General features: G+C 42.0%; 1 protein-coding gene across 3 annotated transcripts in view; it reads left to right on the top strand.

Moving 5' to 3' along the window:
* Positions 1 to 25,935, top strand: part of LOC124607100 (RISC-loading complex subunit tarbp2-like) — a 126,997-nt gene that overhangs the window by 82,616 nt on the left and 18,446 nt on the right. For all 3 annotated transcript variants that reach the window (XM_047139294.1, XM_047139296.1, XM_047139295.1), the window contains exon 6: positions 19,356 to 19,648. In XM_047139294.1, coding sequence (XP_046995250.1) covers positions 19,356 to 19,648 — 293 coding nt within the window. The remainder of the gene's footprint in view (positions 1 to 19,355; positions 19,649 to 25,935) is intronic.

The raw sequence follows: 25,935 nt of genomic DNA, 5'->3' as shown, positions 1-25,935 counted from the left end.
TAGTTAGTAAATAGTGCCTTAATAGTAGCGAAAACAAATATGAAGTTGAAAATGAAAGGAATCGGCATGAGGTCATAATTGTGAGTGACAAACAGCAATCCTGCTGGTAGGTACTTAACCATAGAGGAACCGGGTACTGAAAATTTTTGTAAAGCTGTCGTAGTGCCATAAGAAATTTTGTTCTTAGTGGCAAGTTGCTCACTGAGACTCAAATCTTCTGAATGCTTCAGAAAGTTCGTTATTTCAGTTTCCTCTTTTACTCTTAGTTGTCATGTGAAGGATTTGTGAAGAGTCTGTTGTTGGTTCTTGTCTACTAACCATTAGGTGCTCTGCAAATTATTTTTCTTGCTCACAAGAATGTGTTCTAACCACACATCCTGTTTGTCTGATGTATGCATGAGAGCATTGGGCACATGTTGATTTGTAGAGCTCAGAATTAACAAAGTGATCTCTACTAGGCAGTCTATTGTGATAAACTGATATTGAACCCATTCCCTGATGGAATAAGAGTGTCTAACCCCATCCTTCTTAGGGAGACCTGAAAGCCTGTGTGATATGTTAACCCACAAATGGCAAAGTAAGATTATGAGAACTGTGAAGCCTGTTATTTTGGCTTATTTCGTGTGGTGCATCCTATCTGCCAGACCGACTTTATAGCCATGTGATATATTTCAAACTATCCATTTCAAGTTTTAAAGATTCGTGATGTATTGGAGTACTAGTTGTTGATCAGACATGGACAGAAAGAAACTGTTTGAGCTGCATAGTGACATGGGGCTGCATGGATTGCAGAATCACTTGTAAGGGGTTTATGGAAAATGTCGTACTTGGTGTGCCCTTTTACTAATTCAAGGTTTAAATCCAAATACCTCAATGACTCACTACTGTTGTTCATACGTATGATGATTTAGTCTGGAGTGCAATTATATTAAGCAGAAATCTCACCTTGCACAAAAAGTAAGTTACTGCTGTAGATGTATGAATGTTGATGTTTTTTCAGTTTCAACCGTCCTGTTGAAGATGTAATTATACTCTCGTAGTTATTTTAGGCTTGGATCCTAAACTATCTTTTACATATGAAGTAATGGAGCCCAGTCAGTCAGTGAACTGTATAGATTTAAACCTTCAGTGAGTAGAACAGTGCGTTAAGAGGGTGTGTAGGCGCTGGAACAACTGAGAGAAACCTGGGAATTTTTTCATCCTGGAGAAAACTGGAACAACAGAATTTTTTAGAATTTGATTGCTAAGAACTAATAGTCTAACAAAGAATGTTACTGTATCCCGCTACTGCAGAATTATATTGCAGCAATAAAACATGAATGAGAGAAAGAAATAAAGTAAAACTTCAGAGTTGCAATGAAACACACTGCACAAGTTAGCATCTGTCAACAGCAAAATGTGTTAAAGGCCTTAGGATGAAAGACGATGCAATATTTCATAACAACAAACTGCTTGTGATGAGCGTGATGTCACAACTGTTTACATTAGCTTCGTTTGAGCAGTTGCCAGCGGGCCCATGCGCCAGTGCAGTTGAGTCTCATATTAACAGTATGTTCTCCTACGTCTGGCTGCTTGAAGAGTGGCTGTTGGCTGTACTGGCCGTAGCAACAAGCAGCTGGATGCTACCCGGAAAAATTCTTCTGGCACACAGTGTTTACATTAAGTGATTTTGCTGTTTCCTCTTCGTTCACAGCTCTCACGTCAAATGGAAACAAAACGGATTTCTGTGGCCGGGAACCATCAATTGAATTAAAATACATTCACATAATTATGGAAGGCTAATATACATTATTAGTTTAAGTTTTTTGTTTCATTTTATTTCCAGGTTTTTGACAGTTGGGCATTAAGTGCCTTGCACAACAATGAAGCTATTTTCGTCGGTTTGCTAAAGAAATTTGGCTGTTATTAATCTTTTCTGCTGAGGCAGTCAATTTATTAGAAATGAAGTGTTTCATTCCAGCCTATTGATTTGTTTCAACTTTTTGCTGGATTTCAAGTGCATGTTTTCATCTTCTGGCACTTATGGCATTATGCCATAATAAAGAACCAAACATGAGATAATGCAGGACTGGTAGACCAAGAAACTTTACATGCCGAAAACCACACTGAAAAGCTTAATATCAGGTTGGGGCCTACTTTGTTGTGAATCTGTACATATGAATGGCCACTTCAAGCGGAATTACATGTTTTAGTATGGTTTACGAAATTCTGTTACTCTTGGAGTCCTGTTTCTTTTATGACGTAATGTAAGATCTCTTAATGCTTTAAACGTACGAGCATACATGTTTCCCACGTCGTCATAGCTGCATACGCGCAGTAATGATTGTTTTCTGTGGTCACTGGCAACTGCTGAAATGAATATGTTTCTAATAATTCACGGGAAAATATTGCGAATGGTGGTTTGAAAAGTGTCACTTTCAATGTAAACGTTCTTTGATGCAAGATGAATTACGTTGCGTATGAGAATGTGCGTAATTTAAAACTTAACTCTTTGAGGATCAGCCACTTAGAAGAATTTCGAGCGCAGAGAACTCGACGATTATGTCGTCGTTAAAATTTTACTGGGACATCTTTGTGTAACATGCGCATAAAAGACCAACATCATAAGTGAAAGCTTAGCTTTTCTTGTAGCTTATTAATCTGAGAGACCAATATTATATGAGAAAGCTTAGGTTTTCTTGTGCCTGCACTATGTATATTAATTGAAACCATAAACTTTTCCTATTTGTGTGGTCACGCTAGTGATGTTGCTATTGTGTGACTACATCAGTTGCCCCATGCTCTGAATATCTGATGTGATTGGCTGACAAGATAGTGAGTGACATCTGCTATGACAGGCTTGCAAAATCTCATCCCAATCTCGATTTCAAAGCTTCAGAAACTAACGTGCTGTGTTTGGTCGAATTCGAATTAATGGTTTTGTAATATGAAAATATGTAGTGTACTTGTTGCTGCAAATCAAATATCTGTCTTTTTTATTCTGCTGATGGTTATTTACTACTAATGTTCTGGGAGTTTAAAGCCGGTGCATAAAACCTTAACCCTTCAAATGATTGGTATGCTTTACAAATGCAAGGGAAAGTAAACTGTCACTTAACATGGAAAAATTGCATTTTCATCCGGGAGAAAGTGTATTTTTAACCAAGAAACATACGGGAATTGTTTTTTCTTGTCAGCGTATACACTCTGATTAAATATGACATTTTTTGCAGACCCACAAGGAGTGATCCTCATGTCACCCTGCTGCTCATAAACACAGGTTATTTTTGTCAATGAGTGATCATGTGACTAGTATTCCACTAATTCATGAATCTTTAAAACCTGAAATTGATAATTCGAAATATATTGCATGCCACTCCAGCCTTATTGACAGGATGCACTGCTTGAAATTAGCCATTATGAATTGTAGGCTCCACAATTCTCACAATACATCTGAGTATATGTATATCACTATACCATTTGTGGGTAACACATCATACAGGCTTGCAAGTCTCCTTAAGAAAGATGGGGTTAGAATCTCTTATTCCGCCTAGGCTTCGGTTCAATATCAGCTTATCGATAATGAACTATGTAGCAGAGATTGTTTCGTGAATTTAGGAGTCTACACATTGGCATGCACCCAGTGTCCTCGTGCATACATCAGGAAAACAGGATGTGTGGGTAGAATGTGTTTTCGTAAGCACTTACTTACTTCCTGGAAACAGGCTGTGAAGAATAATTCCTTGTTTGCAGAACATCTGATGATTAGCAGGCTTGAACCAACAATAGATTCTTTACAAATCCTTCATGTGGCAAATAAGTGTAAAAAGTTAACTCTAATAGAGGACTTTGAAATAACAAATTTTTGAAGCATTCAAAAGATTTTAGTCTCATTGAGCAACTTGTCACAAAGAACAATAGTTTTGTTGACACAATGATGCCAGCTTTTGAAAAATTTCATTACCCGGTTCTTCAGTGGCCAAGCAAATATGTAAATGATTGATACATACCAGCCACAACTAGCAGCACTGTTTGGTGCTTACAATTAGCTGTTCATTCATGTTAGATCAGTATGCGGCTCGCTGACACAACCAACAGGTGCAAGTGCAGTTATTGTGTAGTATGGTGTGATATGCCTGTTCACTGCAAGTCCATCCGTACATAGATTTTCTCCATGATTTGGAGAGTGTGATTGACTGTTACCTTCCAGTTAGGTTCTCCATGCCCATATACACAGAATTTTCATTCCAGAAGTAAACTGTTATAGAAGGAATTTTTACAAAAAATGTTTCTTATTCAGGTTTCCATTTTTATGTTTAATGATTGTGATTACACTCCATTCAGTGTTTACTTTGTGACTAATGTGGTTTACGCTGTCTAAGGCAAGTTCTTATTATAATATTAGAAAGGAAAATGCCTCCTAAAGTTCTACAAAATTATATTTATTTGGTCACGATCCAGCAAGGCTTCTCAGGTCATCACCAGGTGACAACTGAATATCACAAACAGATAAACACGATGTGCGTCTTACACATGTATTATTTGTATAGAAAATACAGAAGTGACAAAATGCTTACATAACGAAATATTACAATAATTACATTAACCAAGAAAGGGGTAAACAAGAGTTTTAGGTAGAGAAACGTGTAACAATTGTTGAGAAATAAAATGAATTTTCAGTTTGATTCTAGTATTTGTAACAAAAACTTAATTTAACAAAGGGGAAAATGGAAATCGTACACTAGGATGGCATTCTGTGTCCTATGTTTGTTGATTTCCATTATTTTAAGTAGGGTCAACCCCCCCCCCCCACCCCCCCCTCGAAAGTTCATATAGCCTAACTGCCACAGCTCTGCCTGGACTGACCAATATACACTTTTTCACACTGATTTTTATGTACACCAATCTGTGCAGAGGGCTGCATTTTATCTTTAGTACTGAATAAAAATTTTGATATGTTATTGGACAATGGAAAATCTAGAATGGAATAATGTCAATCTTACAAAAAGGGTAGTTGCTACTCACCATATAGTGGAGATGCTGAGCTGGAGATAGCCACAATAAAAAGACCGTCAAACAAAGCTTTCTGCCTAACAGGTCACACACACAGAGAGAGAGAGGCCTGTTTGGCCAAAAGCTTTGTTTGACAGTCTTTTCTGTTTCATAATATTGATACGTTATTGGTATTATAAAATGGAGGCCTCCAGCTGTGAGACTTTTTTGCAACACTGTCTGAAATGTTTCCAAGGTATGGAATTTTCCATCAGGCTTTGACACTGTTGAGTGATTGCTGTTACCCAGAGTATGGAAATGGTGTAATTTTATTCATTTTCTTTTTTTGTAGGATATTATCAATCAGAGGAGAGCTATAAACATAGCAGGAAGCGATTTGTGTGATGGTTTGTAGTTCTTTTTATAAGTTGCGTAAGTCAGTTGTTGCAGGGGTTGGATAGGCTCATGGTCACAACTTTATGGAACACAGAGGTTATTGGTAACTTACAGAAATTCTGAAGACGTGTGGTTAGTGCAAAACATGCCAGTTTTAAAATAAATACCTGCAACAGCAACTGACTTTTCAACAAACATAAAAAGTTGCAAGGAAACCTTTATTTGGTTCACTTTATCAGTTTAAGCTGTTGAAACCAGTGAAGAGAACCAAATAAAGATTTTCTTGTGCATCTTACGGTACTTTTTATCTCAGTTTAAATGTTCTGTAGCTGGTGAACTACAGCTATGACTGTTCTGTTCTAGTTACAAAGAAAAAAAAGTTATTTGGGTGCTTACTACTTAACAAGGAGGCATAATTATTTGTCATATTCATGACTTTTAAACAGAATCAGAATATCATTCACATAAAGTTTGTAGTATACACTTTTGTCATTCATTATATTATAGTTTTGGAAAAATTAGTTTCCTATATTGCCTGTTTTATTTCTGCTAAGATACCTGCTGAGCTAGTACCCACTGTGAGCCCATCTTTTTGATGATAAATTTTCCAATTAAATTCAAAATTGTTGTAACTTCGCGTTAAGTCTAGTACTTCATCAGTTCGACGACTTTGCCTTCCTTATTGTCAGCAAGTTATCCTTAATAATCTGTAAACATTCTTTTATAGGGACATTAGTGTACAAAATGGTAGTTTCTAAAGCTGTTAGCTTTGCATCATCTGGTATTTTATGATCTGTCTCCTAAAATTTTGAAAGTTGATAACTGTATTGTACCAGAAAGAAGCTGAAAAGCATAGGCTTCTTTTAATTTCTTATTCAACTCTTTAATTTGGAGAAGTAATGTTATTAACAATTGGTCTGAAGCAGTTTTCTGTTTTTGTTTTTTCTTTCAGACCTAAGTACAGTTGTGTGAACAACTGAAACTAGTTATCAGATTTAACTTTGTGTATTGTTTGGGATCATAGACAGTTCAGAGATTTTGTATAAAATTTTTTAAAAAAGTTTGAGAACTATTCCACAAAATTTTGGGACAACTGCCGGATGTTTGTAACTTCCTGCCACAGTATTTCGGCACAGTCTTCTGGCCATCTTCAGGTGATACTGGTGAAAACACACTAAGCTCTGGTATTTAAGGCCCCGCCAGCACATGCATGGTGGATTCACTTGGCTTGCACATGTGGTACTTGAATGGGTTCACTTCTGCTGCGCCACATGCCCTCTGTGGTGGAAACTTGCTGCATCAATATCAATACGATTGTCTACCTGTGGTTCCATCACAGAACTATGCTGGCTATGGAGGACGCAAAGTTTTTCAATTTTTGGATTCCACGCCAAATTCAACTTAAAACCACTGTCTCAATTAATAAAACTCACTGCCAGACAGTCATATTTCCATGGATTCATTAATAATAGAACCCCGAAAGTTAGACATATGGGCTAAAATTTTTGTCTCTCATGTAATTCATTACATGACCAGTGGAAATACAATTTTCGGCGATGGCAGACTTACAAGGCTAAAGGAGGCAAGTATGCTGCTGATGTTCGACATTGTGATCCTGTACAGTACGCATTGATTGCCCTATGTAAGATTTGCTACATTTGCACGGAATCCTGTAAACACCTGCCTTGTGCAGCTGTAGGTTGTCTGACAGATCCCAACAGTGATGAAATTTTTGCAGGAAGGCGAAAGATTGCTTTCACCTTATATTTTCCTAGTATTATGATTATTTGCACTAAAATATTACCAGTATATGGCAAACAGGCAGTTGTTTTAAAGGTCTCTTCCTCTTCTTTGCTCTGTCATTTACAGGTCTACAGCGCTCTCTCCACTTGCTGGGACAAATAACCATTCTTCAGAAATACAGTCTGCAGGTGTTCCATTTGCAGATTATCAGTGTCAGAGATGACGTGGGCTCAGTGAATCAAGGTCTTCAAAACTCTCATAGTTTGTGCCGGATGGTGGCAAGTAGTGGCTTGCAAGTAAAGGTCCGTGTGAGTGGGCTTTCTATATACTAAATGGCCAAGTGTGCCATCACTCTTGCGTCACACCAATACTTTTAAAAATGGCAGGCAACTCTCCTTCTCCACCATCATAGTAAATTTTATGTTTTCTTGTATGGATTTCATATTTTGAGGAGCGAGCACTTGCTTCAACTACCTTTAAACCAACAGTATTTTGGTGATATGTTGTTGATACATTCATAGTTTGATCTCATGGTTTGGATCGTCTGCTAGAGTTCCTACAACATCTGAACTCCGAACACGAAAACATAAAATTTACTATGGAGTTGGAGGAGAGGAGGATTGCCTGCCGTTTTTAGGTATCTTGGTGACGTAAGAGCAATGGCACACTTGGCCATTCAGTATATAGAAAGCCCACTCACACAGACCTCCTTCGCTGCCATTGCTGAACACTGTATCTCCACTGGTAATGTAATGAATTACAGTGAAACAAAAATTGTAGCCCATACTTCTGACTTTTGGAGTTCTATTATTAATGAATCCGTGGAAGTACAACTGTCTGACAGTGAGTCTCTTATTAATTGAGACAGCAGTTTTCAGTTGAATTTGGCATAGAACCCAGTCATTGAAAAACTTTGTGTCCTCCATAGCCAGTATAGTTCTGTGATGGAACCATGAGAAGACAATCAAATTGATGTCAATGTATCGAATTTTCACCACAGAGGGCGTGTGACGCACCAGAATCAAACGCGCTCAAGTAGTGCACACACAACACCAGGTAAATCCACCATTCGTTTGCCGGTGGAGTCTTAAATATCAGTGCGTTTTCACCAGTATCAGCTGAAGGTGGCCAGAAGACTCTGTGCTGGAATATTGTGGTAGGAAGTGTGAGGTCTTGCCCAGTCATTGCTAATAGGGTGCCTATGGAATGCGGCGCTCTCGGAATGCATTGCAACAATTTCAAACAAATAACATTAGTAGTTTTATTTCAAGAAAGCGAGTTGACAATACTTTCTTTACAGCAAATGTTGCTACCGAGAGGTGACATGAAAACAGTACAGTTCTTCCCCCCCAGGGGGTCCACAACTCTTTTGTGGATATGTGTGTAGCGAGCACAGGACCCCGAGCTAATGTGGCCTTCCTTCCTTTCCGGGCTGCATACCTTCCCTTTCCGCATCATTCCCCATCCCCCATCTTCGCCGCCCCCCCCCCCCTCCCCCAAAAATCACCTCTGGCTCTTTCCTTCCCTTTCTCTCCCTCTGGGAGTATGGTTTGTGCCTACGTCCGGAGACGGACGCTCGTAAATGTACCGCATTCTTCGCCTTCCTTGCTTGTATGTCTTCATCCTTCCTTTGTCCTTCTCTTTTCCTTCCCTCTTCTCTTTGCACTTTTCTCCGCTGCGGCGTTTGAGACCCCTCTTCTTTCCTTTCCCTTTCTCTTTTTTCCTCCCTGTGCGTGTCTGAAGGCCGACCCACGCACTTCCATGCGTAGCCAGTGACGGGGTAACGCGTAATTCCCCGTCCCGGGTAGACAGGTAGGACACGTACGTACCCCCTGGTAACGGCCAGGCCCAGGGAGGGGTGATTACCTGAGCTGATACCTTCCAAAAGTGCCGATTGGTCCCTCCGTCCGTTTGTCGGGAGGTGTGGCCTGAGGTGTGAACAATCACCTAAGGCGGGAGTGCCCTCAGAGAGGGCCCCCACAAGGGAGGAGCGCGCCATCGGAGTTGCCGGTAATCATGGGGGATTCTTCCACAATGGTTTCCTCACATTCCACTATGTCTGCTCACAAGCGTAAGTTCACCGAGTCTCAGCCACAGACAGTTCTTCCATTGTTGCCACAGTTCCTTGTTGTTTCTCGGTCTGATGAAGGTCACGACTTCTCCACGGTCAACCCTTTCATTATTCAGAAAGGTGTAGACGCAATTGCAGGTCCTGTAAAGTCTTGTTCCCGATTACGGAATGGCACCCTGTTGTTAGAAACAGTCAGTGCCCTCCAGGCACAAAAATTGCTGCGTACCTCACTACTACACACCTTCCCTGTCCGGGTGGAACCGCACCGTACTTTAAATTCCTCGCGTGGAGTCGTTTATACACGCTCCCTCGATGGATTGTCTGACGAAGAAATTCAGCACTACCTGTCTGACCAGGGCGTAACGGCTGTTCATAGGGTTATGAAAAGGGTTGACACGAACATCATTCCAACCCGCACTGTCTTCTTGACATTTGACAAAGTTCAACTCCCATCGAAAATCAAAGCAGGCTATGAGATAATTTCCGTTCGCCCTTACGTCCCAAACCCTACGCGTTGCTATCGGTGTCAGCGGTTCAATCACACCAGCCAGTCCTGTTCCAATCCGGTCAAATGTGTTATGTGTGGCAAGGATGCCCATGAGGGTGCTTGTCCACCTCCATCCCCTCGCTGCATCAACTGTATGGCTGACCATGCTGCTTCCTCTCGAGATTGCCCCGTTTTTAAGGACAAAAAGCTCATCCAGGAAATTAGAGTGAAGGAAAAGGTGTCGACCTTTGCTGCTCGAAAATTATTCGCCAGTCGACAGCCCACCGTGCCTCAGACAGGAAAATACAGCACTGTCCTTGCTTCTCCTTGGCCAACAAAGGAGGCGGCCACGCAGACTTGCGACCTCACCTTTATTGCCATGGTCGTCAGATCGGCCAGCGCAAAGATCGCCCGTTCAACCTCACCACTTTCGCCTGCCTACTCTCTGGCTCACCTATCGTCGAGTTCTGCTAAATCTCGAGCCCAAAAGTCAGACACCAAGACTTCGAAAAAAGAGCATACTCGTGAAGAGTTTTTACGTACCGCAACTTCCCAACTATCGGTTCCTCCTTCATCTAAACATCATGCTTCCAAGAAGGCTACAAAGAAACCCAATTCCTCTCCTTCTCCGCCAAGGCGTGTCCCATCTACAGCACCACCTGGCGGAAATCGTCCTCGGCCGTCTTCCGTGTCGCCGAGGCGCACTGCTGGCGGCCGATCAACCGGCCGATCGCTGGTGGCAGGAGCTGCTCCTGACCAACCTATGGATCAGGATCTTCTGCCTTCGGCTGAATGCCATTCCATGCTGTCGGTCACAAGCTCTGAGCAGTCGTTGATGCCAATTTAAAATATAATTTATTTCATGACATTTTTGTAAATGCATTTGAAAACTGCTTCCCCAAGAAAATAGTTAAATATACTCGTAAGAAACCTTGTAACAAACCATGGCTTACTAAGGGTATAAAAATATCTTGTAACCGGAAAAGGGAAATGTATCTGACAGCAAGAAAGAGTAGTGACCCAGAAACTATCAAAAATTATAAAAACTACTGTGTTATATTAAGAAAAGTTATTAAAAAATCCAGGAGTATGTGTATCATGTCTGAAATCAGCAACTCTGATAATAAAATTAAAACAATTTGGAATATTATTAAAAGAGAAACAGGTCAACCAAGAGCAGAGGAAGACAGTATTACCATCAAATTGAATGAAAACTTTACGAACAAAAAGTCAGAAGTTGAAAATATTTTTAATAATCATTTTCTAAATGTTGTGGATATAGTAGGATCCAGGTGTTCATTAGAAGATGCTAGGCTGTTAATGGAAGAGGCCATACCTATGCAATTTGATACAATTGAAATCTCACCCACTTCTCCCTCTGAAATTAGGAAAATAATAAACTTGCTTAAAAGCAAAAACTCACATGGAATTGATGGCATTTCCAGCAAAATACTAAAAGCTTGTTCTCAACAGATAAGTAAGATTCTCAGCCACCTGTGTAATAGCTCTCTGGAACAGGGCATTTTCCCTGATAGACTGAAATATGCTATTGTTATACCTTTGCATAAAAAGGGGGATAGATCTGATGTCAACAATTACCGTCCAATCTCCCTTCTAACAGCTTTATCCAAAATTTTTGAGAAAGTAATGTATTCAAGAGTAGCTTCACATATCTGTAAAAATGAAGTACTAACAAAATGTCAGTTTGGTTTCCAGAAAGGTTTTTCAACAGAAAATGCCATATATGCTTTCACCAGTCAAATTTTGAATGATCTGAATAACCGAACACCACCCATTGGGATTTTTTGTGATCTCTCAAAGGCTTTTGATTGTGTAAATCATGAAATTCTGCTAGAGAAGCTCAAGTATTGTGGCATGAGTGGGACAGTGCACAAATGGTTTAATTCGTACCTAACTGGAAGAGTGCAGAAAGTTGAAATAAGTAGTTCTCGTAACATGCAAAGATCAGCACATTCCTCAAACTGGGGAACTATCAAGAATGGGGTTCCACAAGTGTCAGTCTTGGGTCCTTTGTTGTTCTTAATATATATTAATGACTTGCCATTCTATATTCATGAAGAGGCAAAGTTAGTTCTCTTTGCTGATGATACAAGTATAGTAATCACACCTGAGAAACAACAATTAACTGATGAAATTGTCAATACTGTCTTTCAGAAAATTACTAAGTGGTTCCTTGTAAACGGACTCTCACTGAATTTTGATAAGACACAGTACATACAGTTCCGTACAGTGAATGGTATGACGCCATTAATAAATATAGACCTTAATCAGAAGCATATAAGTAAGGTAGAATATTCCAAATTTTTAGGTATGTCCATTGATGAGAGATTAAATTGGAAGAAACACATTGATGATCTGCTGAAACGTTTGAGTTCAGCTACTTATGCAATAAGGGTCATTGCAAATTTTGGTGATAAACATCTTAGTAAATTAGCTTACTACGCCTATTTTCACTCATTGCTTTCATATGGCATCATATTTTGGGGTAATTCATCACTGAGGAATAAAGTATTTATTGCACAAAAGCGTGTAATCAGAATAATAGCTGGAGTCCACCCAAGATCATCCTGCAGACATTTATTTAAGGATCTAGGGATATTCACAGTAGCTTCTCAGTATATATACTCTCTTATGAAATTTGTTATTAACAACCAAACCCAATTCAAAAGTAATAGCAGTGTGCATAACTACAATACTAGGAGAAAGGACGATCTTCACTATTCAAGATTAAATCTAACTTTGGCACAGAAAGGGGTGAATTATACTGGCACTAAAGTCTTTGGTCACTTACCAGATAGTATCAAAAGTCTGACAGATAACCAACAAGTATTTAAGAAGAAATTAAAAGAATTTCTGAATGACAACTCCTTCTACTCCATAGAGGAATTTTTAGATATAAATTAAGGAAAAAAAAAAAATATATTAAAAAAAATAAAAAATAAAAATAAAATAAAATAAAAATTAAAGAAAAACAAAAAAACACAAAAAATAAAGTTGTTATATTAACTTAAGTATGTTGTTAAATTAACCTAATTATGTCATGTATTGGAAAATTCGACTCGTTCCACATCATTACGAAATATCGTATTCATGATCCATGGAACTAGTATTAATCTAATCTAATCTAATCTAATCTGACAGCGACCTTGGTCACATTCCTCCATTTTCTGTTCACCCTTTGTCCATTATCCACTGGAATATCCGCGGTATTCGAGCCAATCGGGATGAATTGTCGATCCTCTTACAATCCTACTCGCCGGTCACCTTCTGTCTTCAGGAAACAAAGCTGCGTCCCCATGACCGCTTTGTTCTCCCTCATTTTTAGTCCGTCTGAAATGATCTCCCCTCTGTTGAAGGCACTCCAGCACATGGAGGACTCATGATTCTTCTCCATGAAACTCTCCATTATCACCCAATCCATTTAAACACTTCCTTCCAAGCTGTCACCGTCCGTGTTTCCCTTTCCGGTTACACGTTCTCTCTTTGTACTGTATACATTCCATCGTCCACACCAATGGCACGAGCTTATCTCCTTCATCTTCTTGGTCAGCTTCCACCCCCCTATTTGCTGGTTGGGGACTTCAATGCCCACCACCCGCTTTGGGGATCTCCATATCCTTGTCCACGTGGCTCACTATTGCTAGACGTCTTCCACCAAGCAGATCTAGTTTGCCTCAACACTGGGGTCCCTACATTTTTGTCTGCCTCCACAACAAATTTATCTCATTTGGACCTTGCGGTCGGTACTGTTCCGCTAGCTCGGCGCTTCGAATGGTTCGCCCTTGATGATACACACTCGAGTGACCACTTTCCATGTGTCCTTAGACTGCAGCCTCAACTGCCATACATGCGCCCGCGACGCTGGAAGTTTGCCCAAGCTGATTGGACACTTTTTTCGTCTCTAGCGACATTCGATGACCGTCACTTTCTCAGCATCGACGATGAGGTCACACATATTACTGACGTTATTCTTACAGCTGCGGAACATTCAATACCACGCACCTCTGAATTGCCCCGGCGCCCCCCAGTTCCTTGGTGGAACAAGGCATGCCGTGATGCAATACGTGAGCTGTGACGTGCTCTCCGCGTTTTCCGCCACCATCCTACTTTGGCCAACTGTATCCGCTATAAGCAGTTCCGAGCGCGATGCCGTCGTGTCATCCGCGATAGCAAGAAGGCAAGCTGGAAATTCTTTATTAGCTCATTTAACACCTTCACTCCCTCCTCGGAAGTTTGGAGTCGGCTTCGACGGTTCTCAGGCGCGCCTAGTTTCTCCCCAGTCTCTGGGCTCACTGTCGCGCATGACACACTAGTGGACCCTGTCGCAATTTCTAACTCGTTGGGTCAGCACTTTGCTGAGATTTTGAGCTCTTCAAATTACCCGCCAGCATTTCTCCCGAAGAAACATGCAGCGGAAGTGCGACCTCTTGCTTTCTCCTCTCAAAATCGCGAAAGCTACAATACTGTTTTCTCCATGCGGGAACTCCAACATGCACTCTCTTCTTCTCGCTCCTCCGCCCCAGGACCGGATGGTATCCACGTCCAAATGTTGCTGCATTTATCAACCCATAGTCTGCGTTACCTCCTTCGCCTTTATAATCGAATTTGGATCAACAGTACTTTTCCCAGACGATGGCGGGACGCTATCGTCGTTCCTGTTCCGAAACCTGGAAAGGACAAACATCTCCCCTCTAGCTATCGCCCCATTTCTCTCACGAGTAGTGTCTGTAAGGTTTTGGAGCGTGTGGTGAATTACCGTTTAGCGTGGCGGCTGGAATCCCGCAGTTTTTTAACACCTGCCCAATGCGGATTCCGAAAGCATCGTTCTGCAGTTGACCATCTTGTTGCTCTCTCCACTTATATCATGAACAATTTTCTCCGGAAACGGCAAACAGTAGCAATATTTTTTGATCTGGAGAGAGCATACAATACCTGTTGGAGGACAGGCATCCTCCGCACACTGTTCTCTAGGGGCTTTCGAGGTCGGCTGCCACTTTTTCTTCGCGAATTTATGGCAGAGCGCACATTTAGGATGCGGGTGAACACTACTCTCTCCCGTACTTTCTCCCAAGAAAACGGGGTACACCAGGGCTCCGTGCTGAGTGTTGTACTGTTTGCCATTGCCATCAATCCAATTATGGATTGTCTCCTTCCTGATGTCTCTGGCTCCCTCTTTGTGGACGATTTTGCGATCTACTACAGCTCTCAACGGACCAGCCTTCTTGAACGACGTCTTCAAGGATGTCTCGATCGCCTCCACTCTTGGAGCATCGAAACCGGCTTCCGTTTTTCTCCCAGTAAGACCGTTTGTGTTAATTTTTGGTGACATAAGGAGTTTCTTCCGCCCTCCTTACTTCTAGGTCCTGTCAACCTTCCGTTTTCAAATGTCGCTAAATTCTTGGGTCTAATGTTTGACAGAAAACTGTGCTGGTCCTCCCACGTTTCCTATCTTTCGGCTCGCTGCTGCGATCCCTTAACACCCTCCGTGTCCTGAATGGTACCTCCTGGGGAGCGGACCGAGTGGTTCTTCTCCGCCTCTATCGCGCCTTAGTGCGCTCGAAATTGGACTATGGAAGCATAGTCTACTCCTCTGCTCGGCCGTCTATTCTTCGGCGTCTCGACTCTATCCACCACCATGGATTACGTTTAGTGTCTGGAGCTTTTTACACCAGCCCTGTGGAAAGCCTTTATGCTGAGACTGCTGAACCTCCGCTGTCCAATCGGCGAGCAGTCCTTCTGAGTCGTTATGCTAGCCATCTGTCTTCCATGCCTGCTAATCCAGCCCATGACCTTTTTTTCGACGCCTCCTTTGATGTAGGGTATGCAGGCCGCCCCTCTTCCCTACTACCACCGGGAGTCCGCTTCCGTCAACTGCTCCATTCTCTTTCCTTCCGCTTTCCTAAAACCTTCTTGACAACTTGGGGTACAGCACCGCCTTGGCTCCGTCCCCGGATCTGTCTGCTCCGTGACCTTTGTCAGTTTCCCAAGGATGGTACCCCTTCACTTGTGTATCGTCGGGCATTTGCTGCTCTATGTGCACAAATGACGGACGCCACATTTATTTACACCGACGGCTCGAAAAAATTGTTAGGTGTAGGGAGTGCCTATATTGTTGGCGACACCCCGAATCACTTTTGGCTTTCCGACCAGTGTTCAGTTTATACTGCGGAGCTTTACGCTGTTCTCCAGGCTGTCCACTACATCCGCCACCATCAGCGGATACAGTACGTTATCTGCTCAGATTCTCTCAGCTCTCTCCTCAGTCTCCAAGCTCTTTATCCTGTGCACCCTCTGGTCCACCGGATTCAGGACTGTCTGCGCTTGCTCCACCTGGGGGGCGTCTCGGTGGCGTTCCTCTGGCTCCCGGGACACGTAGGTATCTGTGGAAATGAGGCGGCCGATATTGCAGCCAAGGCTGCAGTCTCTCTTCTTCGGCCAGTTATTCAATCGATTCCCTTCGCCGATCTACGGAGCGTTTTATGTCGTCGTGTTGTTCATTTATGGCACACGCATTGATCGACACTTACCCATAATAAATTGCGGGACGTGAAAGCTCTTCCTTGTGCTTGGACCTCTTCCTCCCGAACGTGTCATCGGGAGGAGGTAATTTTAACTAGACTCCGGATAGGGCACTGTATTTTTAGCCACCGACATCTTTTAAGCGGCGATCCTCCCCCACTCTGTCCCCACTGCTCTCAGCTGTGGACGGTAAGACACCTTTTAATTGAGTGCCCCTATTTTAATCCATTACGCTCCCGTCTACAGCTATCGCCTGATATATCGTCGATTTTAGCAGATGACACGCGCTCAGCCGACCGCGTTCTCAAGTTTATTAGTGCCAGTGAAATGACGTCAGTCATGTGAAGCTTTTTTTGGGGACAACCAACCCTTTTCTGTAGTGGATTTTTAAGCCTTCCTTCTGCTTTTAGTTTCTCCAATTTTATGACTTTCGTTCCCATTGCTGCTGGTTTTCAATTTCAGTTTTTTACTAAGTCACGGACTGGGCGCTAATGACCATAGCAGTTTTGCGCCCTAAAACCAAAACAAACAAAAAAAAAAGAAAAAAAAAGTGCAGTTCTTGGTATACACAGAGTCTAAGGAAACATTTGATACTGACAGCGTAGCACTAACCACATTGCAGACTTGGGTCGATCCTGTGCGGCCGAGGCTAGTAGGAGCTGCGTTTATATCTACATCTACATGATTTCTCTGCAATTCACATTTAAATGCTTGGCAGAGGGTTCATCAAACCACAATCATACTATCTCTCTACCATACCACTCCTGAACAGTGCACGGGAAAAAAGAAACACCTAAACCTTTCTGTTCGAGCTCTGATTTCTCTTATTTTATTTTGATGATCATTCCTACCTTTGTAGGTTGGGCTCAACAAAATATTTTCGCATTTGGAAGAGAAAGTTGGTGATTGAAATTTCGTAAATAGATCTTGCCGCGACAAAAAACGTCTTTGCTTTAATGACTTCCATCCCAACTCGTGTATCATATCTGCCACACTCTCTCCCCTATTACACTGTTGTAGGGGGCGCACCTGGCGCGGTCCAATTCTGTGCACCATTGGTCGCCAATTATTCACAGCCTTCTCTGCCCTTGTGTGCCGCCTCTTCATATCAGTGTTTGTGGTTATGCCAGAACAGGAAGTTACAAACATCCGACAGTTCTGTAATTTTGTAGGACAATATGTACTCCGGGAAAGTTTTAAATATCACAAATCTTGAGAAAATACTTGAGATTGCTTTCTACGTTTCCTGATATCTCCGGTATTGCAATGAATACTTCACACCACTGCTTCGTTGGCATACATGTGTCCATATGAGACAGTTCAACGAAGGACATATTTAAGTGACAATTAATCTTCGATTTTATGAAAGTATGAGGCTAGTTTGGTATGTACTGTAGAATTCTGTGTAATCTCTGAACTCCATTTTAAACTTCTAAGCATTTTTTCCAGTGTTTGCAGAGCTGATGCCTTCACAGCTTGTAATACATATGTTTTAATTGCAGTTTCAAAATATGCACAGTCCCCTTTCAAGAAACAAATACCCTAATAATATTTCAGTTTCTGTTATTGATTCAAAAAGTTACGTCAAACTAACACCTTAATCATAATTTCAGAAATGTTCCCTGCAGACTACTGTTGGTATGATTAAGAACTATTGTATCTGAAGTGACAGTTTGCAGCACGTATTCTCTTATCACATATCATTGTAAGATGCTTATGCAACTAGTATCTTTGTAAGACTATTATTGAAGCTCTCTATCCAGATTGTTGTTCATACCTATAGTCGAGTATGCGTAAGAAGTAGGCAACATTGTTATTAGCTTTCAACTGCAAATTGCAAACAGCTGCAGGAGAAAACAGTAGCCGTCTATAGAGACCTGGTAACATTGAGGTGTTGGTTGCAATAGAGGTGTTTCCAAATTAAGTTAAGTGATTGAGGTAGGCACTTGAAACTGCATCACCACACCCACTGCAACTATGAGGGATCTTTTTTTGCGACTCGACAACAGAGTTTGTTAGCAGTTGTTTTCATACACATTAACTGCTTAAGTACATGAAGTATTAAATTATGTGATAGAATTGCTAGCAAGTGTTTACCCACAGGAGGTGATATATTCAGCACTGCCAATAGACACATAATAATAAAAGTAGAGAAGTACCCTAGATTTGAAAATATTAGTTCACTTACTCGTGGAGGAGAGAGTGATAGGTTGTAGAAGGTTAAAAACAAAGGGTAGGTCGCTTGGACTTCAGGATGAGACACCACTTCTAGTGAGGAGGAGGAGGAGGAGGGGGGGGGGGGGGGGAGGTAGGTAGACAGTGATAAAGGGAAGGTGTCTGAGAGATGGTGATCTGAGAAAGTATACTGGTCACTACTGTGCCATCTTCAGTCCAGAGATGATGACAGAGTAAGAAGTAAAGCTAAATTAAGAGGAAGAAAAGTGAATAGTATAATTAAAAGCCATGAGGTGGGAAAAAGAAACAGAAAAAAGGTGGAGGTCGAAGATGAAAAATCAAAAGCAGTAAGGACAGTAATCAAATATGATCTAATAACATATGAAATATATGGATAAATGTAATGAAAAATGGATTATGATAATGTTGAGGGGAGGGGGAATCTGGATGTGGTGGAGGGCAAATTTCCATCTCTGTAGTTCAGGGACACTAGTATCTTGTAAAAGGGTCCAGATCAGCTCCTGTGGTGTTGCAGGCTCTCATGTGCCTGGAGTTGTACTGTAAAACATGTCCAGCAGCTGAATACTGGATATCCCAAAGGCAGACAGTTTTTCTATGCCCCCCAGCTGTTTTCTCATGGTGCTCTATATACTGAAGTGAGTATGTCATATTAGAAAGAAGCAGATTTAAATTTCTGTACCTGTATTAGAATTTTATGCTACCATCTGTGGCCCCATTTTTTATTACAGTCGTGTGTTCTCCATTCTTTCTTTATTGTACCATGGTGGTTTGTGGCAACAATTTATCTTTGTTGTTTGATTTTTATTATTCATCCCTTTTTGTAGTATCATTGAAATAATGCTTCTGCTTGCAGTCTGATATTTTTCTCTTTTTTTTGAACTTGATTTCGTTCCTTATTTTTATATGCAATGTGTTTTTGTATGAATGTGATATTTCTTTCTTTTCCTTTAGTGCACCAGTACTGGTAAGTCGTCAGGTGGACATTGTATACAGAGAGCGACGAAAGTTCCAGAGTCCACATTTACAGTCAGTGCCAGTCTTTGAAGACTACCGTGAAACTTCTCCTTTGCGTAGTCGGCCACTCCTTGCACTAAAAGGGAAAGAAGACAGGGATAGATGCTCTGCTGCTGAAAGGCTACCTCGTCCCATAAGTGAAGCAACAGAATGCAGTAGAGAGCCAATACCATTACCCTCTGTTGAAGACTACTTATGTGGACGTTTCCAGGATCAGTTGAAAGTTACTGGTGAGTATCTCTACACTGTGTTGTGACAGTTAGTTTACTGATATTATTTTTCTCTTTTCTTTTAACATTATTTTATTCCTTATTTATGTGTAGTGTATTTTTGTATCAGTGTGATACTTCTTTCTTTTCCTTTAGTGCACAAAAACTGGTAAGTCATGAGGTGGACACGGTTAGGTTACTGAGTCACATTTACTTGTGTATAACAGAAATGCTGAGGGAAAGCAAGACTCGCAACTTCTCCCACCTCCGTCCTTCCCCTCCTCTTTTACATGCTCAGCCTCCTCCACCTACACTACATCTCTTCTCCTCCCTCTCCCACTCACACATTTACATGCATACGTATTCTGGACTCATTACCTCTAATATTTGTGGATGATTCACGGACAGTTCAGGTAGTTGTCGGCTTTTTGTGTGAAAGTGGCTTCTATTCTCAGTTTAAAGGCTTTAATCTACCTCTGGAGCAGGGGGAGAATGGTTGGGGTTGGGATGTGTCCTCCTGTGTTTTGGGGCTAGGGGATCCCTGACCCTACCTCCTTGGCCAAGCCACCCTTTTATCCCTCTGTACATCTTTTGATTCAGTTTGCGTCCCATCTGTCGCGCCCACTTTTCCATTCTAGCTGTCACACTCTGTTGAATAGTGGGTGTTCTTGAGTGTTATGGATCAAGGTTGGGACAGCTGTGGGTGGGAACAGGGCTGCCACAAGTTTTGGAAATTAGGGAAGTCATCCAATATCAGGGAATTTCAAACAAATCAGGGAAATCTGGAAAAAAAAACACACAACAATCTTGGTTTTGGCTCAACAGATAAGATGGTGTACTTACGGCAATACCACACATCATTGCTGACTGAGCAGAGCTGAGTAGCTGCTGGGTGTCATGTACCCCCTACGTACTCCACCCTTCGTACCACCTCTCACTTCCCTGCTGCTCCCCTCAGCTTGCAGTCAGCCTCTGCACCACTACATCTACATCCATACTTCGCAAGCCACCTGACGGAGTTTGGCGGAGGGTACCTTGAGTACCTCTATCGGTTCTCCCTTTTAATCCAGTCTCGTATTGTTCGTGGAAAGAAGGATTGTCAGTATGCCTCTGTGTGGGCTCTAATCTCTCTGATTTTATCCTCATGTTCTCTTCACGAGACACTGCTTGACTTCTCGGTGAAGGTATATTCTCGAAACTTCAAAAAAAGCCCGTACCGAGCTGCTGGGCGTCTCTCCTACAGAGTCTTCCACTAGAGTTTATCTATCATCTCCGTAATGCTTTCGTGATTACTAAATGATCCTGTAACGAAGCGCGCTGCTCTTCATTGGGTCTTCTCTCTTTCTTCTATCAACCGTATCTGGTACGGATCCCACACTGCTGAGCAGTATTCAGGCAGTGGGCGAACAAGCGTACTGTAACCTACTTCCTTTGTTTTCAGATTGCATTTCCTTAGGATTCTTCCAATGAATCTCAGTCTGGCGTCTGCTTTACCGATGATCAACTTTATATGATCATTCCATTTTAAATCACTCCTAATGCGTACTCCCAGATAATTTATGGAATTAACTGCTTCCAGTTGCTGACCTGCTATATTGTAGCTAAATGATAAGGGATCTTTCTTTCTATGTATTCGCAGCACATTACACTTGTCTACATTGAGATTCAATTTCCATTCCCTGCACCATGCGTCAATTCGCTGCAGATCCTCCTGCATTTCAGTACTGCATTTCAGTACAATTTTCCATTGTTACAACCTCTCAATATACCAAAGCGTCATCCGCAAAAAGCCTCAGTGAACTTCCGATGTCATCCACAAGGTCATGAGAATGACATGCTGCATTCTGTTATCTAGGAATTCTTCAATCCAATCACAAAATTGGTCTGATAGTCCATATGCTCTTACTTTGTTCATTAAACGACTGTGGGGAACTGTATCGAACGCCTTGCGGAAGTCAAGAAACACGGCATCTACCTGGGAACCCGTGTCTATGGCCCTCTGAGTCTCGTGGACGAATAGCGCGAGCTGGGTTTCACATGATCGTCTTTTTCGAAACCCATGCTGATTCCTACAGAGTAGATTTCTAGTCTCCAGAAAAGTCATTATACTCGAACATAATACGTGTTCCAAAATTCTACAACTGATCGACCTTAAAGATATAGGTCTATAGTTCTGCACATCTGTTCGACATCCCTTCTTGAAAACGGCGATGACCTGAGCCCTTTTCCAATCATTTGGAATGGTATGCTCTTCTAGAGACCTACGGTACACCGCTGCAAGAAGGGGGGCAAGTTCCTTCGTGTACTCTGTGTAAAGTCGAACTGGTATCCCATCAGGTCCAGTGGCCTTTCCTCTTTTGAGCGATTTTAATTGTTTCTCTATCCCTCTGTCATCTATTTCGATATCTACCATTTTGTCATCTGTGTGACCATCTAGAGAAGGAACTACAGTGCAGTCTTCCTCTGTGAAACAGCTTTGGAAAAAGACATTTAGTATTTTGGCCTTTAGTCTGTCATCCTCTGTTTCAGTACCATTTTGGTCAGAGTGCCTGGACATTTTGTTTTGATCCACCTACCACTTTGACATAGGACCAAAATTTCTTAGGATTTTCTGCGAAGTCAGTACATAGAACTTCACTTTCGAATTCATTGAACACCTCTCGCATAGCCCTCCTCACACTACATTTCGCTTCGCGTTATTTTTGTTTGTCTGCAAGGCTTTGGCTATGTTTATGTTTGCTGTGAAGTTCCCTTTGCTTCCGCAGCAGTTTTCTAACTCGGTTGTTGTACCACGGTGGCTCTTTTCCATCTCTTACCAACTAGCCTTCATAGAGCAAGGTTTCTCCATTAATAAAAAATGTATGATAGTCGGCCGAAACCATCTCTCTGGTAACAACATGTAAAGTACTTGACAGTCTGAAATCGACTAGCATTGTTTTCAAGATTGGCATTAACAAGAGAATGATTCTGAACTGTAGCAATGCTCGAGATGGGTATGGTGAGTCTTTAAAGCAGATGCAATGTGAAGAAAATGAAGCTGAGAGAGATAGGCATAAGAGGTCCATCCTCTAGCTAGTTAATGAACTGAAGGCCAAAAAACTTCAATAGGACTCGCACTCTGAGTGTTCTGCACAGTTAAGTTTGTGCATAACCCTCAGTGTGTGTGTGTCCTACTCACTCCTGGCCAAGTTTTTTGGCCTTCAGTTCATTAACTAGCCAGAGGATGGACCTCTTCCACCTAGGTCTCTCAGCTTCAGTTTCTTCACATTGCATCTGCTTTAAAGCCTCAAGATACGGATCTCGAGCATTGTTATACTCGAAAATCATTCTCTTGTTAACGTCAGTCTTCCATGTACTTTATGTGTGATTACCAAAGAGATGGTTTCTTGGCTGACTATCATACATTTTTTATTAATAGATAACTGGTTATTAAGATTAAGGGAGTTTGAATGTGGTATTATAGCTGATGCACGAGCAATGGGGCCCAGCATCTCTGAGGTAGCAATGAAGTGGGGATATGACCATTTCATGAGTGTACTGTGAATATCAGTAATCCGCACTTAGACAACAAATCTCCGACATCGGGAAAAGATCCTGCAAGAACGGGATCAACGACAACTGAAGAGAATTGTTCAGTGTGTCAGAAGTGCAACCCTTCAGCAAATTGCTGCAGTTTCAATGGTGGGCCATGAGCAAGTGTCAATGTGCGAACCATTCAGCGAAATGTCATTGATATTGGCTTTCGGAGCCGAAGGCCCACTCGTGTACCCTTGATGACTGCATGCTTTACACCTCACCTGGGTCCGTCAACACCGACATTGGACTGTTGATGATTGGAAACATGTTGCCTGGTTGAACAAGACTTGTTTCAAATTGTATCAAGTGGATGAACGTGTACGGATATGGAGACAGTCTCATGAACCTATTAACCCTGTATGTCGCGGGGGACTGTTCAAGCTGGTGGAGGCTCTGTAGTGGTGTGGGACGTGTTCAGTTGGAGTGATATTGGACCCCTGGAACGTCTAAATGATGACTCTGACAGGTGTTGTGTATGTAAGTGTCCTGTCTGATCACTTGCATCCATTGCAATGGACATTGGCAATTCCAGCAGGACAATGTGACATCCCATGCGTCCAGAATTGCTACAGAGTGGATCCAGGAACACTCTTCTGAGTTTAAACACTTCTACTGGCACCAAACTCCCCAGACATGAACATTATTGAGCATATATGGGACGCCTTGCAACATGTTGTTCAGAAGAGATCTCCACCCCTCGTATCATTACGGATTTGTTAACAGCACTGCAGGATTCATGGTGTTAGTTTTCTCCAGCGCTACTTCAGACATTAGTCATGTCCGCCCCGTGTGACGTCGTGTTGTGGCACTTCTGCATGTTCGTGGGGACCCTATACCATGTTAGGCATGTGTACCAGTGTCTTTGGCTCTTCAGAGTGTGTGTGTGTGTGTGTGTGTGTGCGTGCGTGCGTGCGTGCGTGTGTGTGTGTGTGTGTGTGTGTGTGTGTGTGTACACAAAATCGTGCAGGAGGTAGGTGACTGTTATTACAGTAATCAGCAGTTCTCCATTCAGGTTGATTTGGTCACAATCGTGAAAGTCAAACATCAGCCAAAGAACTACTATATTGTTCAAACAAATTTTGGGCTTGCAGCCGATCGTTGTTCAATACTTCGCACAATATTTCAACTGGGCACCTGCCAGTCATCTTCAGGTGAGCCGTCGCAGACTGCTGAAAATGTCCTCCATTCCACAATATATAGCGTACTGTAACTATTCTGCGCATGCGCCGAAAACTTGATAGATGAACCGCACTGTCCACCGGCAGCGCCCTCGCTGGTGGAATAGCAGAACTCAGTTGCCCTCTACGTTGCTATTTGCCACGGCCGTCGACGCACTCTGTCGTCTTCAATTAGAGCAAATCTTGGAGATGATGGGATTCCATGCACTGTCCAGTTGGCAGCCGCTGTCACAGTTTAACAGATTTTCTGCCAGTCGTATTTCTACGGGTTATTTAATAATGGAGTCCCAGAAAGACGTTGCTGTGGACAAAATCATTGTTTTCTCATACTCCATTGAATGTCCAGTAGAAATACAATGTTCAGCAATAGCGGACTTGCTCAGCTGCAAAAGGCGGGTGTAACGTTGATGTTCAGTGCAGCATTCTTTCACGGTGCGTGTGGTTTGACCTATGTAAGCCATACCACATTGGCATGGTATCTTGTAAATTCTGGCCTTTAGTAATAACAGATTGTCCTTAACTGATCCCACAAGGTCTGCAATATTCGATGGTGGGTGGAAAACCACTTTTATTTGAATTTTTTGGAGGATTCTTGCTATTTTAAATGAAGTGTTGCCAACGAAAGGAAGAAAAGCTTAAGATTGTTCCGGCATGTTCCCCTCTTTATTCACTTCCTGCTTCTTAGTTTTAACTTTTAGTGCCCTGTTAATCTGCTGGATGGAATACCCATTTTCGCTGAATACTGTCTTTAGATGGGCGAGTTCTTGAGGTAAGCTATCTAGATCTGAGACAGTATGAGCTCTATGAACAAGTGTTTTAAGCAAACTCATGGTTTGCAATGGTTGATGGCAGCTTGATACTTGCAAGTACAAATCAGTATGAATGGATTTTCGGTAAACTGAATGCCCTACAGAACCATCATTCTTCCTTCGAACCAGGACATCCAAGAAAGGCAAACAACCATCTTTCTCTATTTCCGTGGTGAACTGGATGTTGCTATGAATGGAGTTGAGGTGATGTAGAAACTCCATTAATTTATCTTCTCCATGAGGCCACACTATGAAAGTGTCATCCACATACCTCCAAAAAACTGTTGGTTTCAGGGCAGCTGATTAAAGTGCCCTCTCCTCAAAAGCCACCATAAAAAGGTTGTCCACCAAAGGAGAGAGGGGGCTACCCATGGCGACACCGTCAGTTTGTTCAAAATATTCTTGATTAAACATAAAATAAGTTAAGGAAAGAGCGTGCCTGAACAAAACAGTGATATCAACAGGAAACATGTTACCAATCAGTGTCAAAGAATCTGCAAGAGGAACTTTTGTAAAAAATGAGACCACATCAAAACTTGCTAGAAGGTCTACACTGCTAAGATGAAGAGCCCCCAGTCTATTGATAAAATCAGCAGAGTTTCGTATGTGATGTGAGCACTTGCCCACGAAAGGCCTCAGTAAGGAAGTGAGATGTTTAGCTAAATCATATGTAGGTGCTCCAATGTTGCTCACTATTGGACGCAGAGGAAGACCCTCTTTATGAACCTTCGGAAGGCCATAGTGT

Source organism: Schistocerca americana, chromosome 3 (genome assembly GCF_021461395.2).
Source record: "Schistocerca americana isolate TAMUIC-IGC-003095 chromosome 3, iqSchAmer2.1, whole genome shotgun sequence".
Taxonomy (NCBI): domain Eukaryota; kingdom Metazoa; phylum Arthropoda; class Insecta; order Orthoptera; family Acrididae; genus Schistocerca; species Schistocerca americana.
Note: the sequence above shows the minus strand (reverse complement) of the source record. Positions and strands in the feature narration are given on the sequence as shown.